Source organism: Gossypium hirsutum, chromosome D09 (assembly GCF_007990345.1).
Source record: "Gossypium hirsutum isolate 1008001.06 chromosome D09, Gossypium_hirsutum_v2.1, whole genome shotgun sequence".
In the NCBI taxonomy this organism is placed as follows: Eukaryota; Viridiplantae; Streptophyta; class Magnoliopsida; order Malvales; family Malvaceae; genus Gossypium; species Gossypium hirsutum.
Window position 1 is genome coordinate 35692850 of NC_053445.1, and position 12140 is coordinate 35704989.

The 12140-nt window shown below is 36.5% G+C and overlaps 1 protein-coding gene and 3 non-coding genes across 5 annotated transcripts; all 4 read left to right on the forward strand.

The window, feature by feature from the left end:
- The first annotated feature begins 682 nt into the window (after positions 1-682).
- LOC107891703 (methyltransferase-like protein 22) lies at positions 683-7330 on the forward strand. Of its 2 annotated transcripts, none has more exons than XM_016816567.2 (10): positions 683-966; positions 1046-1153; positions 1236-1309; positions 1423-1525; positions 4766-4816; positions 5583-5733; positions 5868-6006; positions 6504-6609; positions 6705-6857; positions 6984-7330. In XM_016816567.2, the coding sequence occupies exons 1-9, from the start codon at positions 840-842 to the stop codon at positions 6848-6850; spliced, it is 1005 nt and encodes a 334-aa protein (XP_016672056.2). In that variant the 5' UTR covers positions 683-839; the 3' UTR covers positions 6851-6857; positions 6984-7330. The 2 variants fall into 2 exon arrangements, with proteins under 2 accessions (XP_016672056.2, XP_016672057.2); XM_016816568.2 differs by having other exon boundaries at positions 691-966; positions 6963-7330.
- A 589-nt stretch (positions 7331-7919) lies between these two features.
- LOC121221402 (U1 spliceosomal RNA) lies at positions 7920-8081 on the forward strand. The gene has a single exon (XR_005918794.1). It is a non-coding gene; the product is annotated as a U1 spliceosomal RNA (small nuclear RNA).
- Positions 8082-9086: 1005 nt separating this feature from the next.
- LOC121221403 (U1 spliceosomal RNA) lies at positions 9087-9248 on the forward strand. The gene has a single exon (XR_005918795.1). It is a non-coding gene; the product is annotated as a U1 spliceosomal RNA (small nuclear RNA).
- A 1108-nt stretch (positions 9249-10356) lies between these two features.
- Positions 10357-10517, forward strand: LOC121221404 (U1 spliceosomal RNA). Its single transcript, XR_005918796.1, has one exon. It is a non-coding gene; the product is annotated as a U1 spliceosomal RNA (small nuclear RNA).
- The last annotated feature ends 1623 nt before the right edge of the window (positions 10518-12140 follow it).

Here is a 12140-nt window from a genome sequence, read left to right on the forward strand (position 1 = left end):
ATAGTAAAACTCGAATCTAAAACGTTCAAGTTCGTACAATTTTAGTTTTTATCAATAATGTTAATATCTCATTTGATATCAAATAATATATAACTAAATTCAACAACAAGAACAGAAAACAGTTAAGGTGTGATCTTATTATAGTAAAATCCTTTAAGATATTTTTTAAATCAATGAGTTAAAAGACAGAAATAAAGAAATTATAGATGTTCAATAAAGTCATATAAAAAATATAGGAAATTGTATCGATAACTTGGAACTTGCTAAATCGGTTACAGAATATGTTGTTTTTTGTCTAGGAAATCAGTTTCTCATTTTTAATGCTGAAACCGGCTGAATTAGTTAAAAGATTAACTCGTGTTTCTTAATAAAAATTTTACATGACATGATCAACGATAGATTAGTATTTTTTTTTCATTTTTATTTTAACAGTTGATTTAAAAGGATACTACTAAAAAACATTGTCATTCTTTCTAGTACTTTTGACATTTGATTTTATATATACATGAAAAAATAATTAAAATGATTTGGTTATAAATATTAAATTTAATTTAAATAAAAATATAAACTCGGAAATAGACAAATAAAAAATACCTGGGCTGGACAACTTGGGCCTAAGGGGCCGAACAGGTAGTCCACCCCTTGGCGAGCTCTATTTCTACTTTCCTTTTTTGTTAACCAAAACGCAGAAATCATCGTTTAGACAACATCGGTTCTTCATTACTTTTTTTCCAAATTATAAAACCGGACAACCGGAATAATATCGTCGGCTCCACAACTGCCACCAGGGCCGCCGCTTTCATCTACGTCGGGAAATAGAACAGCTTATATTGAGTAAAATGAACGGTGGAGATTCAAAGGATGATGAGGAGGAACGGGAACAAGTTATGAGCGAGGTCCATCTGGGATGTCCACCTGGCATCTGCGGTCCTCACATTTCCCGCTTCACCATTTGCCTGCCTTCTGGTATTGATTTTCTTCTAAATTTAAACATAAAACAAATCAGTTAATTAGAGCTTTTTAATTTTATTTTGAATTTATATAGGAGTTGAATCCAGCAGATTTAATGGACTGTTCAAAGAAGAGGAATCTTGTACGGACCAAGAAATTAGCTTCGATGAAGATGGCGACCTGATTTTACCAAGAAGACGCCGTAAGTAACCAAGTAACTTCGATAACCTCGAAGAAGCTTTTATTTTGTCTTTATTTTTTAATTATCTCTGTTTAATTTGCAGAGATTTCTCGGCGTTGTTTCACTATGAAAATCCAGCATAATATCACTTCACCCATTCCTAGTGTTGGTTTGCAGGTGATCCTTCCTTTCTTATGTTGTTTATAACTCCATTTTATAAGCCATTAACATAGGTATTACAAGCAAAGGCTTTAAATTTTGTAATTTTTGAATCCGTTTTCGCCTCTTAGGTATGGAATGCCGAACTAATTTTGTCAGATTTTGTGTTACATAAGATGTGCACTTCAATGGAGTTCCATGGCATTGTCTCTTTAGAGCTTGGTGCTGGAACAGGTATATTATGTGCTTAGTGCTTAAAAAAATGTAAATACCAGTGCTATTTGTTAAGCATGTGTTTATGTGTTGAATCTCTGCAAGTTACTATGCCGGTTATCAAGGTTGAGCTTTCCCTGGATGGTCTTGAGTGAAATTAAATTAAGTAATCATTTACCTAATTCCTTTCAAAGATTAAGACATATAAATTAAATACTAAAATTAAATATACATTTAATATGGGAAAGTTGCTATAATTTCATTCAGATTAGAAATTCAAAGTTTCTGAACCTTTTAGGGAGTCATACCGCACATATGTAGTTGCTGAAATTGCCAAGTATTAGGCCTTTGAAGAAGTTTTCCTTAATGGCTTGGATAAGCCTTGATGCAATTGAGTTGGCTTGAGTAGCCTTGAGATGCAATTGAATTGGCTTGAGAAGCCTTGTGGAAAACAAGTGGCTCGATAGTAGCCTTAACATGAATGCGTTGTGATGGCTTGTGGGGAAACCTTGAGACAAATCGTGGGTTTTTTGGCCTAGTTGAGAATAGGCCTTGAGTAGGCTCTTAGTTGCCTAGTTGAAGGTACTAGAGTCTTTCCTCACCTAGTGGATGGTGTTGGCTTGCATGGGCTTGAGTTGCCTATTGAGATAAGAGAAAAATTGTGAAATGGGGCACACGTTGTATCGTGTAAGTCTTGAGGGACATAAATGACTAATGAGTGCACCTTTATTTTGGTGTAGGAGAGCCTCAGCGGGGATATGAGCAAGTGTGTGCTTGAGTAGTGTCAAAGTAAACCTGAGTAGCATTCAAGTGTGCTTGAGTAGCGTTGGAGCAGGTGAATGCTCATTTTGAGGCAATTGAGTTCGAGAGCGCTTGACTAGTGCTGGAGCCAATGAATGCTCCTAGAGGCAACAAGCTAGAGTGCACTTGAGAAACGTTGGAGCAAGTGAAGTGTCCTCTTGAGGAAATTGAGTTTGAGGGCACCTGAGTAGTGCAAGAGTGCGCCTAGGTAGTGTTGGAGTGGTTGCAAGCTCCATCTGTGTTGGCCAGTGGGCCATTGCGATCAAGATAGGCTTGGAAGGCCTAGCGAGATTAAATGGTCAGAGGACCATTCAAGATTATGGCATGGTAAGCCAATTTTGTATTTTGTGTTGTGCAGGTCAACGAACCTATTGAGTCGAGCAAGGCAGATGCAAGCCATGAGTTTGAGTCGAGATGAGTCGGAGGACCTTTGAGTTTGAGTTGGTCGGAGGACCATAAGTGGATTGATGGATCCTTGTGTTTTGGATAGGGCTTAGGATGCCCTTATTCACGATGAGCTACTACTACATGAAATTTGTGGAGCTAGTCCAAGCATCACCAAGTTTTGAGCTAGAGCTGATTGAAGGGTTATTGAGTCTGAGAGCTTGAGCAAGAGAACAAGTGAGGGTGTCTTGTTCGTGTTTATTAAAGCAACCTGTGAGATTGTACGAAGAAACGAGCAGCGTGCCAGAGTTTGCGTGAATGAGCATCAAAGTCTGAAATTGAGATCAAGCTAGAGTGGTGGTGCCACATGTGTCACGGTTGGCCAAGATGGCCACACCTTGTGGGGTGACCATAGAGGGGTTGAGAGGGCCTAAGTTGGGGATGACCATGTGTCTAAATTTCCTATGTTGAGAACTTGAGTTTTGGTGCCACAAGGAGTGGTTGGCATAAACCACGTCCAGAGGGACGCATCCAACCGGATGCCATAAGAGTGCAGTTGGTGCCACATCTAGAGGGGTGCATCAGGGATTTAAATAGCGGTCCGTTACCGAAATAGCGGCCGTTATATAGCGGTAACGGCACCGTCCGAAACCGCTACTGCCGAAACCCGCTATACCCGCAATACACAATAAGTAATGTAAAATTCACGACCGCGATACCTGCAATGACCGCAATAGCATCCGTTATGTCCGCAACCGCGATAAACGCAATGCGACCTAAAACGCGACCGCGACCGCAATTTAAATCCCTGGGGTGCATCTTTAGGTATCAAAGACATGGTAATATTCAGTCGACAAAGGGTCATACCAGCGAGGGTTCCTCAAGGTCGTAACTTGATGATTATGTGTTGTGGCATTGAGTCTGAGCGTTTGGTGGAGGAATGGGCATATACGAGACTACACCAGCGATTGAGATGAGATCAAATTTGAGTCTATGTCCAATGCGCGTTGAATGGATCATAATCTTAGGCCTTGAGGGCCCAAGATGGACTTGCAACAGAAACGTCAACTCAATGCAACAAGGTTTCTAAAGGTGTGGCTCCATGTTGATGAGGGCATCGACATAGTAAGTGGGGGGAGAGTGTCCTGGTCCGCAAGTTACCATGCTAGTTATCAAAGTTGAGCTTTCCCCAAATGGTCTTTGAGTGAAATTAAATTAAGTGATCATTTACCTTAGTCCTTTCAGAGATTAAGAAATATAAATTAAATACTAAAATTACATATAGATTTTAATGCGGTAAAGTTGCCATAATTTTATTCAGATTAGAAATTTGAAAGTTTTTGAACCTTCTTGTGGTGAGTCATAACTTACATATTTAGTTGCTGAAATTGCCAAGTATTAGGTCTTTGAAGAAGTTTTCCATATGTTTCTCATTTTACGAATCTATCCAGGTGAGAAACTCCCAAGTAGAATGTGCTTGCTGGCTATGTTAACATTCTCATAATTGCATTAGTGTACAAGTTTGTTGCTTGTGGGGAGTTTTTAACATAATTATTTAGTTGTTGAAATTGCGAGTATTAGGCTTTTGAAGAAGATTGACTTATGTTTCTGGATTTACCAATGTATCCGGCTGAGAAATTCTCAACTGGAATCTGTTAACTCTCTTAATTGCATTAGAGTACAAATCAGTTGCTTGTGGGGAGTCATAACATGCATATGTAGTTGTTGAAAATGCTGAATATTAGGCTTTTGAAGAATATTGACTTATGTTTCTTGATTTACTAATGTGTCTGACTGAGAAATTCTAAACCAAAATGTGCTCGCTGGTTAACTCTCTCGTAATTGCATTAGTGTACAAGTCAGTTGCTTTGTGTTTGTTAGTAAATTCAATTTTATTGAATGAGAAAACTCTAATTCCATTCCCTGTCCATGTATTTCCTAAACTTCTCTTTGGGAAATTTTTTTGTTGTGTGTTTCGTGTCATGTTCATTGTCTAGCTTGAACAATCTAATGAGGCCATATCTGAAACATTATTACATCTGGTATGACAGGAATTTTTTGCACTGTCTTTACCAGGGCTTGCAGGCATGCTGCTTGCGCATGCTGCTAAGACCGTGTTCTTAACAGGTGAGACCCACTCTGATTTATCTGTCATGCTGCTTTGTCACTTTGGCTTAGGGTTAGTTTAGCAATGCTTTTGAAAAGTGCTGTGGAAAAGTGCTTTTGACTTTTAAAAAGTTTAGTTTAAGATTTGAGTGTTTAGCATTGCTGTCAAAAAGTGCTTTTAAGAAATAAATATCCATTTTAGACATAGTATTATCAAGTAACAAATATGCATTTAAATAATGTTCAAATTAATTAATATTATTATATTTTAGTAAGAATATAAAAATAGTTTATTATAACTTGTTGTTAATATTTTAATATATGAAATATAAATTTAAAATATTTTTAAGCCATAAATATTAATTATTTATAAAATTTAATTAGAATATATAAACTATATTTTAAATATAATCATTAAATATTTGTAATTAGATATTAACACATTTGTATTATTTTAATTTTTTTTTATTTTTAATTAATAATTTTAACACATTTGTAATTAAGCATAAAGAAAAAAAAAAGGGAAAGTACCATGTTGTTGGAGGGGTGAAAAAGTAATTAAGCACCACAAGTGCTTTTGGAGGAGAAAAAGCTAAAAATTTTAGCTTCTCCTTTTCAAAAGTACTTTTCAAAAGCTAAAAAATTCAGCCAAAAGCAGTTTGTTTCTTCTAAAAGTGATTTTCAAGCCAAAAGTGCTTTTTTGAAGCACTACTAAACAAGCCCTTACTCAGATTACCTGTTACACCCGATTGCTTCAGCTACTTAGGTTATGCATTATTGCTGACAGACCATGGTGACCAAATCCTCGAAAACTGTCTTAAGAATGTTCAACTTAATTCTGGAGTCCTTAATCATCAGAAAGTAGTTTATGTGCGTGAACTTGATTGGACTCACCCTTGGCCTCCTAAAGTTAGCTCAGACCTGGCAACTCAAGAAAGGTGATTCATTTGGTTTCATTGCTGGACTTGTTTTAAGATATAGAAGTATTTATATTATTTCCATTTATGATATGTACTTATTCCATGGAGGAGATAAGAGCTCAGCCCTTTAAATTTTAAATGGTTAAATCCAGGTTTTCATGGAGCTCCTCAGAACTTGAAGAAGTCCAGAAAGCTTCTCTGCTTTTAGCTGCTGATGTCATTTACAGTGATGATCTTACAGATGCGCTATTTGGTATCTTAGAGAGAATAATGTCGCAAGGGTCTGAAAAGGTTGGTTAACATTGTTAAAATGGTCGCATACCAGTACATGGTGTAGGTAATAATACACTAGCGGATTTTACTAAAGAGTGTCATTATCTGCTGTTTTTGTATATGTCACATGATTTAGGTTTTTGGATTAACCCCGTAGTTAGTTTTCTTGCAAAGCTGATGATTGAACATGTTACCATAGGAAGAAAATTCAAAGGGAGATCATGAACTTAATGAAAATTTTCTTGTTCCGCTGAGACTTATCCACATCAGATGTTATATCTGGATGGATTTCAGTTGCCTGTGCATTTTTAGGCAACGGGCTGAATTCTGTTACCTATACTAGTTAATATATGATAAGGTTTCTACCAAGTTGTAGTGATTGCGGATTACATTCTATGCTTATCTCATTTGTTCACATGTGTGTTAGTCCTCATTCTCATCTGCTTAGATAATGTTCTTTGAGGTTCCCCATATATCAATAGGACTATCATCGTGTGCATTCCTGTGGTTTTCAGGTGTTATACTTGGCACTGGAAAAACGCTACAACTTCAGTCTTGATGATCTTGATGTTGTAGCAAATGGTTATTTAAATTTCAGAAGTTACTTGAAAGATGACAGTGGTAGGTATATTACAATGCAAAAAATGTACATGCCGCCATAAGTTTCTTGTCTTCTGGGTTTTATTCCTGATGTATCTTTACATTGAATGATGCAGAATGTGAAGGCCTTGAGCTCGGTTCCTTGCCTTGTTTTATGGGTAAATGTATCGATGTTGCAGAAATTCCACAGTATGTGGGAGGATATGACCGAGGAGACGATGTTGAGCTTTGGGAGATTAGATACAGTAAAGGAAAGCTATAATTGAAAGGTATACAAAATTTCTAATTATGTGTTGCCGTTGATAATTTTTGTTGGTTACTTTGTAATTGTACTATTTGAAACACCCCCATTCTAAATTCATACAATACCACAGTTGAAAGTGAGGAATTTGTAGGTGAATTCCATGGACTTTCCGGCTTGGGCATCACCACAGGCTTCTAAATGAAGATTTTGGGAGATGTGAAGTCGAAGCACCGTCACGTTAGGGCGATGGGATCGTTTTATATATGCTAAGATTAGAGCTCAAGTTTGATTTGAAATGCAGGTCTCAAAGCTCAATACTAGCTTAATCAAGTTTTGCTTTTAAGTCTCGAGCTTGGTTTGAGGTGAAAATTTGAATTGCTTGAGCTGATTCGGTTGAACTTGTTTAGTTATTTCCCAGGCTTGTCTTGAAGATTGGGTCGAGTTCGATTAGATATTTCTCAATATTAATTAAAAACAAATACTCAAAATCTCTGTTTATTGGACTCTCTTTACTTGTCTAATGTAGTGGTCTTAGGTGAAAATATACAACATTTTTCTACCTAAAAATTGGTACCAAAAACAATGTTATAGAGGCCTAAATATAAATATAAAATAAATGATTAAATGTGTTATAATTATAAACTTAAATGCAATATGTGGTAGTACAGAAATAAATGCAATGTGTATGGAGCATCTCATGTTTAAACATTTTATAGGGTATTTATTACCTTACTTAGTGAGTTGCTTTCGTGTTAATTAAATATATTGTACTAATACCTCCATTATATTAAAATTTATAAAGAGACTTGAACATAAGATACAAAGAATATTAATAATTTCAATTAAAACTTTATATTTTCATATATAATTTTTTATTAAATATGCTTATTATATATCTACTGTGTTAACCAGTTCCTTTTTACCTTTTAAAAGCGGAAAATAATAACAGAAAAACCAAATCATTGTGATTAGAGATGCTTTAAAAGAGGGCTGTTGCCAGCTGAGATGATAACTCCCACACCGCTAGATGATGGTATTGGAGCAAAACGCTGGAGTATAAATATAAGGCAAGCTGCTACTTGACAACATACTTACCTGGACGGGGTCAATGGATGATCCTGAAGATCCATGGCCTAGGGTAGTGACCTCCATTGCACGTGGGAGGGGTGCTACCCTAAGGTCTCCCCAAGTTGGGAGAGCCTACGTCATAATTTGTGGCAGCGGGGGCCTGCGTTCGCGCGGCCCCTACCCAATTTTTAAGTTTTAAGGATTTTACTGATCACAATCTTTTGTAATTGGTGTTCTGCCTACAATCTTTCATTTGGGAGCTTTTGTTTATGTTGTTTGGTCTGGGTTGGGGAAATGATATCCCAAATGTACCGGATCTGCAGGAGTTTGCAGTAAAAGCTGAAAAGATCCACCAATGTTCCGACTATTTAATATGTGTTTAGCACTTGCACCTAAGATATTACCATCTAGCAACAAAAGCTACACTACAGAAAGACCATTATTGACCACCACTTTATAAATGTTGCAGTCGATGGAAAAATCGTGCTTGGATTGTCTGATATAGACCATTAAACCCCTCGAAGCTTAACTGCTTCTTCCCAATCATGTCTATCGTTTCGAGAACCTTCTTTTCCATCCTTCACCTCCATAACGATGGCAGGTTCCTGTTGCAATCATGTTTATTTTCAACATGTTATTGTCCATGTAAAAAAAATAAGACAACTGGTAATTGATTCAACTGTATGCCACTACAATTCAAATTCATTGGTTCAACGACACTTTAATCCAAAACAACAATTATCATTGGAAATGGAACTAATATAGGTAGCTTCAAGGACGAGTTTTTTAAGCCATTCCAAGTTTCTTTTCATCAAACAATGTTACAATATTGGAGAAGATATCAAAGAAAACATAATTTAGATCCAGTAATTAATTATATAAATATAAATGATTAAATTTGTCAAAATTATAAACATGAATGCATTATGTGTATTGAACATCTCATGCTTAAACATAATATACATTACTTATATTATTTTCGTGCTTATTAAATATGTAGTATTAGTGTAGCTTAATCACAGTTCTTTTTTACCTTTTAAAGAGGAAAACAATGACAGCAAAAAACCATAACTATATGCATTGGGAAGAGACTAACTGAGTGTACCACAGATCCCACACGGCTAGATGATGGCAATGTAGCAAAGCGCTAGGTATATAAATAAAAGGCAAGCTCCCACATTATAATATACTTACCTGGACGGGGTCTATGGGTGATCAGGAAGATCCATGGCCTAGGGTAGTGACCTCCATTGCACTCAGGAGGGGTGCTCCCCTAAGGTCTCCTCATGTTGGGAGAGCCTACGTCATAATTTGTTGCAGCGGGGGCCTGCGTTCGCGCGGCCCCTTTCCAATTTTGAAGTCTAAAGCTTTCATTGAGTTAGTTTAATTAAGATATTTGTTGACTTCTCACGTATGGTATTGTTGTCTTCTGCAATGGCTTGTTATCATATAGAGATTATGATGTTTAAAAGTACATCGTATATGTTAATCATTATGCTATGGGTTTGGCAAATGAAGTCTAAAATGTGAATGTTTTGTAGAAGATTCACCATTGTCACAGACACCTGCATTGTGAATATTGAGAACAAGTGTAAGAAGTCTGAACTTATATTCCTCAACACAGGCATTTAAAGTTTGATCAGAGCTTGATGTCTTCTGATCCTTAGTCAACTCTCCAGGATCAAATGTAGATGAATATACATATATGCAAGGGTCTGTTTAACTATCTGATGTGCAAAGAAAACCTTCTGATCTATGTTAGATCGAAATCACACATATCCGTGTCTAGTACTTACACCTAAAACATTAGCCGGAACAAAAGCTACACTGGAGAAAGGCCATTAATGACACTAATGTTGCCATTAAACCTCTCCAAAAGGTTAATTGCTCCTTCCCAATCATGTCTACTGTTTTGAGATGCTTCTTTGTCTTCTTAAACCTCCATAACCATGACAGATTCCTATTGCGTTTTCAGCATGGTCATGTCGAACATATACTCGAATTCTTTCAGCTATTTTCAAACAGAAGCTCATGAATTTTACCTGCAATGCACTGTTAAAACACGTCTCTCTGATAATGAAACGAGCCATTGCAACCACATGTTCTATTCAATATCAAAGCATCCTAAATACAGAACTGGTGATCGATTCGACCATATGCATCTAAAACTCGAATCCATCAGCTCAATATTTTCGTGCTTATTAAATAGTTCAAATTCATATAACTATTTAAATTAAGTCTATAGCGATTACCTAGTGCTCTTTTAGCTTTAAGAAAGTGAAACTATAGTAAAAAACAGAAAAGAATGTGCTTAGATAAGCCTTCATAAGAGGGCCTGCAGACTGCTTGACATGAACCTCATTTTTATAACTTTGTTTAATTCCCACATGGCAAAGCGATGACAATTGAGCAAGACGCTGGAGCTACAAATTAGAGGCAAGCTCATACTTTCAAACATACTTACCTGGACGGGGTCGATGGATGATCTGGAAGATCCATAGCCTGGGGTAGTGACCTTCATTGCACTTGGGAGGGGTGCTCTCCTAAGGTCTCCTCAAGTGGGAGAGCCTACGTCATAATTTGTGGTAGTGGGGGCCTGCGTTCGCGCGGCCCTAACCCAATGTTGAAGTTGAAAGTTAATGTGGAGGAGTTAAATTCAATGAATGGGATTTCCTTAATTGCTGAAAGAACTGAAGGATTTAAACTAGCCATTTCATCCTCTTTCTATTAACCAAAGCCATCATGAAATAGAACTGGTAATGGATTCAACCAAGTGCATTTGCCTAACATTTTAATCCAAAAGTAATTGTATATCATCCGAAGCTGAACTAGTATATGGGTTGCTTCGCTGAATTCAAGTTTCTTTTAATCAAACATTGATGTTGCAAAACATACCAGAGAAAACATAATTAACTGCAGAAAATAAATATTATATGTTTCTTACATTACTTTTGTTCTTATTAAATATATCAAATTCATATTACTATTAAAATCAAGAGTTCTATATCGATTAACTAGTGCTTGTTTACTTTTACGATAATAGAAAACAGAAGAGAATGTGTGATTAGAATGGCTTCACAAGAGCCTGCTGAGTGGATGTTTCTTAATTCCAACATCGGTTAGAGAAGACAGTCGAGAAAATAAATAAATAACTTTTCACCTCACGTATTATGTTCACCAAGAAGATTTAATTAGTTACCCAATTACTAAGAAGTTTTGTCATTCATTCATCTATTATGCTTGTGCCAGTTTTTTGTTTTTTAAATAAAATTTTGATGAACCTTCACATTTGAGTATAAACAAATGGACCCAAAGCCCAAAGAGATAATACATTAACATCAAAGATACTAGGACCAACCCTAGCCCAACAAATGGGCCGAACTCTAGCCAACTAAACCATCTACTGCTGTTGTCGCTGCAACTAACAGCAAGGGAGAGAGGAGGCGTGGCTGAAAAAGCCTGAACAATTGGAGCAACCGTACTCTCAACTAGCAGGTCCACCACGGAGCAAGGACCTGGAGAATGGGCACTGTCGCTACCGTGGACATCGTCGGAAGTCACCAACATTGAAAGCAACAACCTTGTTGAAGTAAAAGGACACACAGGCTGAAGAGACTCCCGGGCGGAGGAATGGAGACAAGCTTTTAGAGAAAACCACGGAAAGAGCATGAGGTAGTTGGGATTTTCTCCATCATTCTGGCGGCCAAAAGCTTGAGGGGATGGGGAGAAAACTTGGGATTATTCTTGCGAAAAAAAAAATAAAAAGCATAAAAGAAGGAGGTGAAGGGGAGTGTAACACTCGTCTCGACTTACAATATGAATGAGAAATATTACCCAACTACATACTAAATACATAACTTAAGAGTTATTTAAAATTTCAAATCTTCAACCATTTTTATAAAATCATAAAAATTTAGTTTGAAACTATTGGAGGTGTTTGAAGTAAAAAATTTAGTTTGAAACCATTTTTATAAAGTCAAAACTCACAAAATAGGGCAATAGTGCTGCTAAGGACCCCGTGTTCTAATACCTAAATCTATATATGATACCTGGCTCAATTACTGTAGCTTTTTAGCTGCTGCTGTATTTCAATACCTATAGTAAGGATACCCAAATCTGGGCTCTGACGTTAAAATTTCGTCCAAAAGTATCTAAAAATATGACCAAACACATCCATTAAAATAATTCATATTCAATTCGATGGTTAAAATGTATGATGTAACATTACGTTACTAAAACA

Excerpts from the sequence above, each read along its gene's own strand:
- LOC107891703 (XM_016816567.2), top strand. The coding sequence starts at position 840 with ATGAACGGTGGAGATTCAAAGGATGATGAGGAGGAACGGGAACAAGTT. Across the intron at positions 1,154-1,235 it reads GATTTTACCAAGAAGACGCC|AGATTTCTCGGCGTTGTTTC; the intron begins GTAAGTAACCAA and ends TTTAATTTGCAG. Across the intron at positions 1,526-4,765 it reads AGAGCTTGGTGCTGGAACAG|GGCTTGCAGGCATGCTGCTT; the intron begins GTATATTATGTG and ends TGTCTTTACCAG.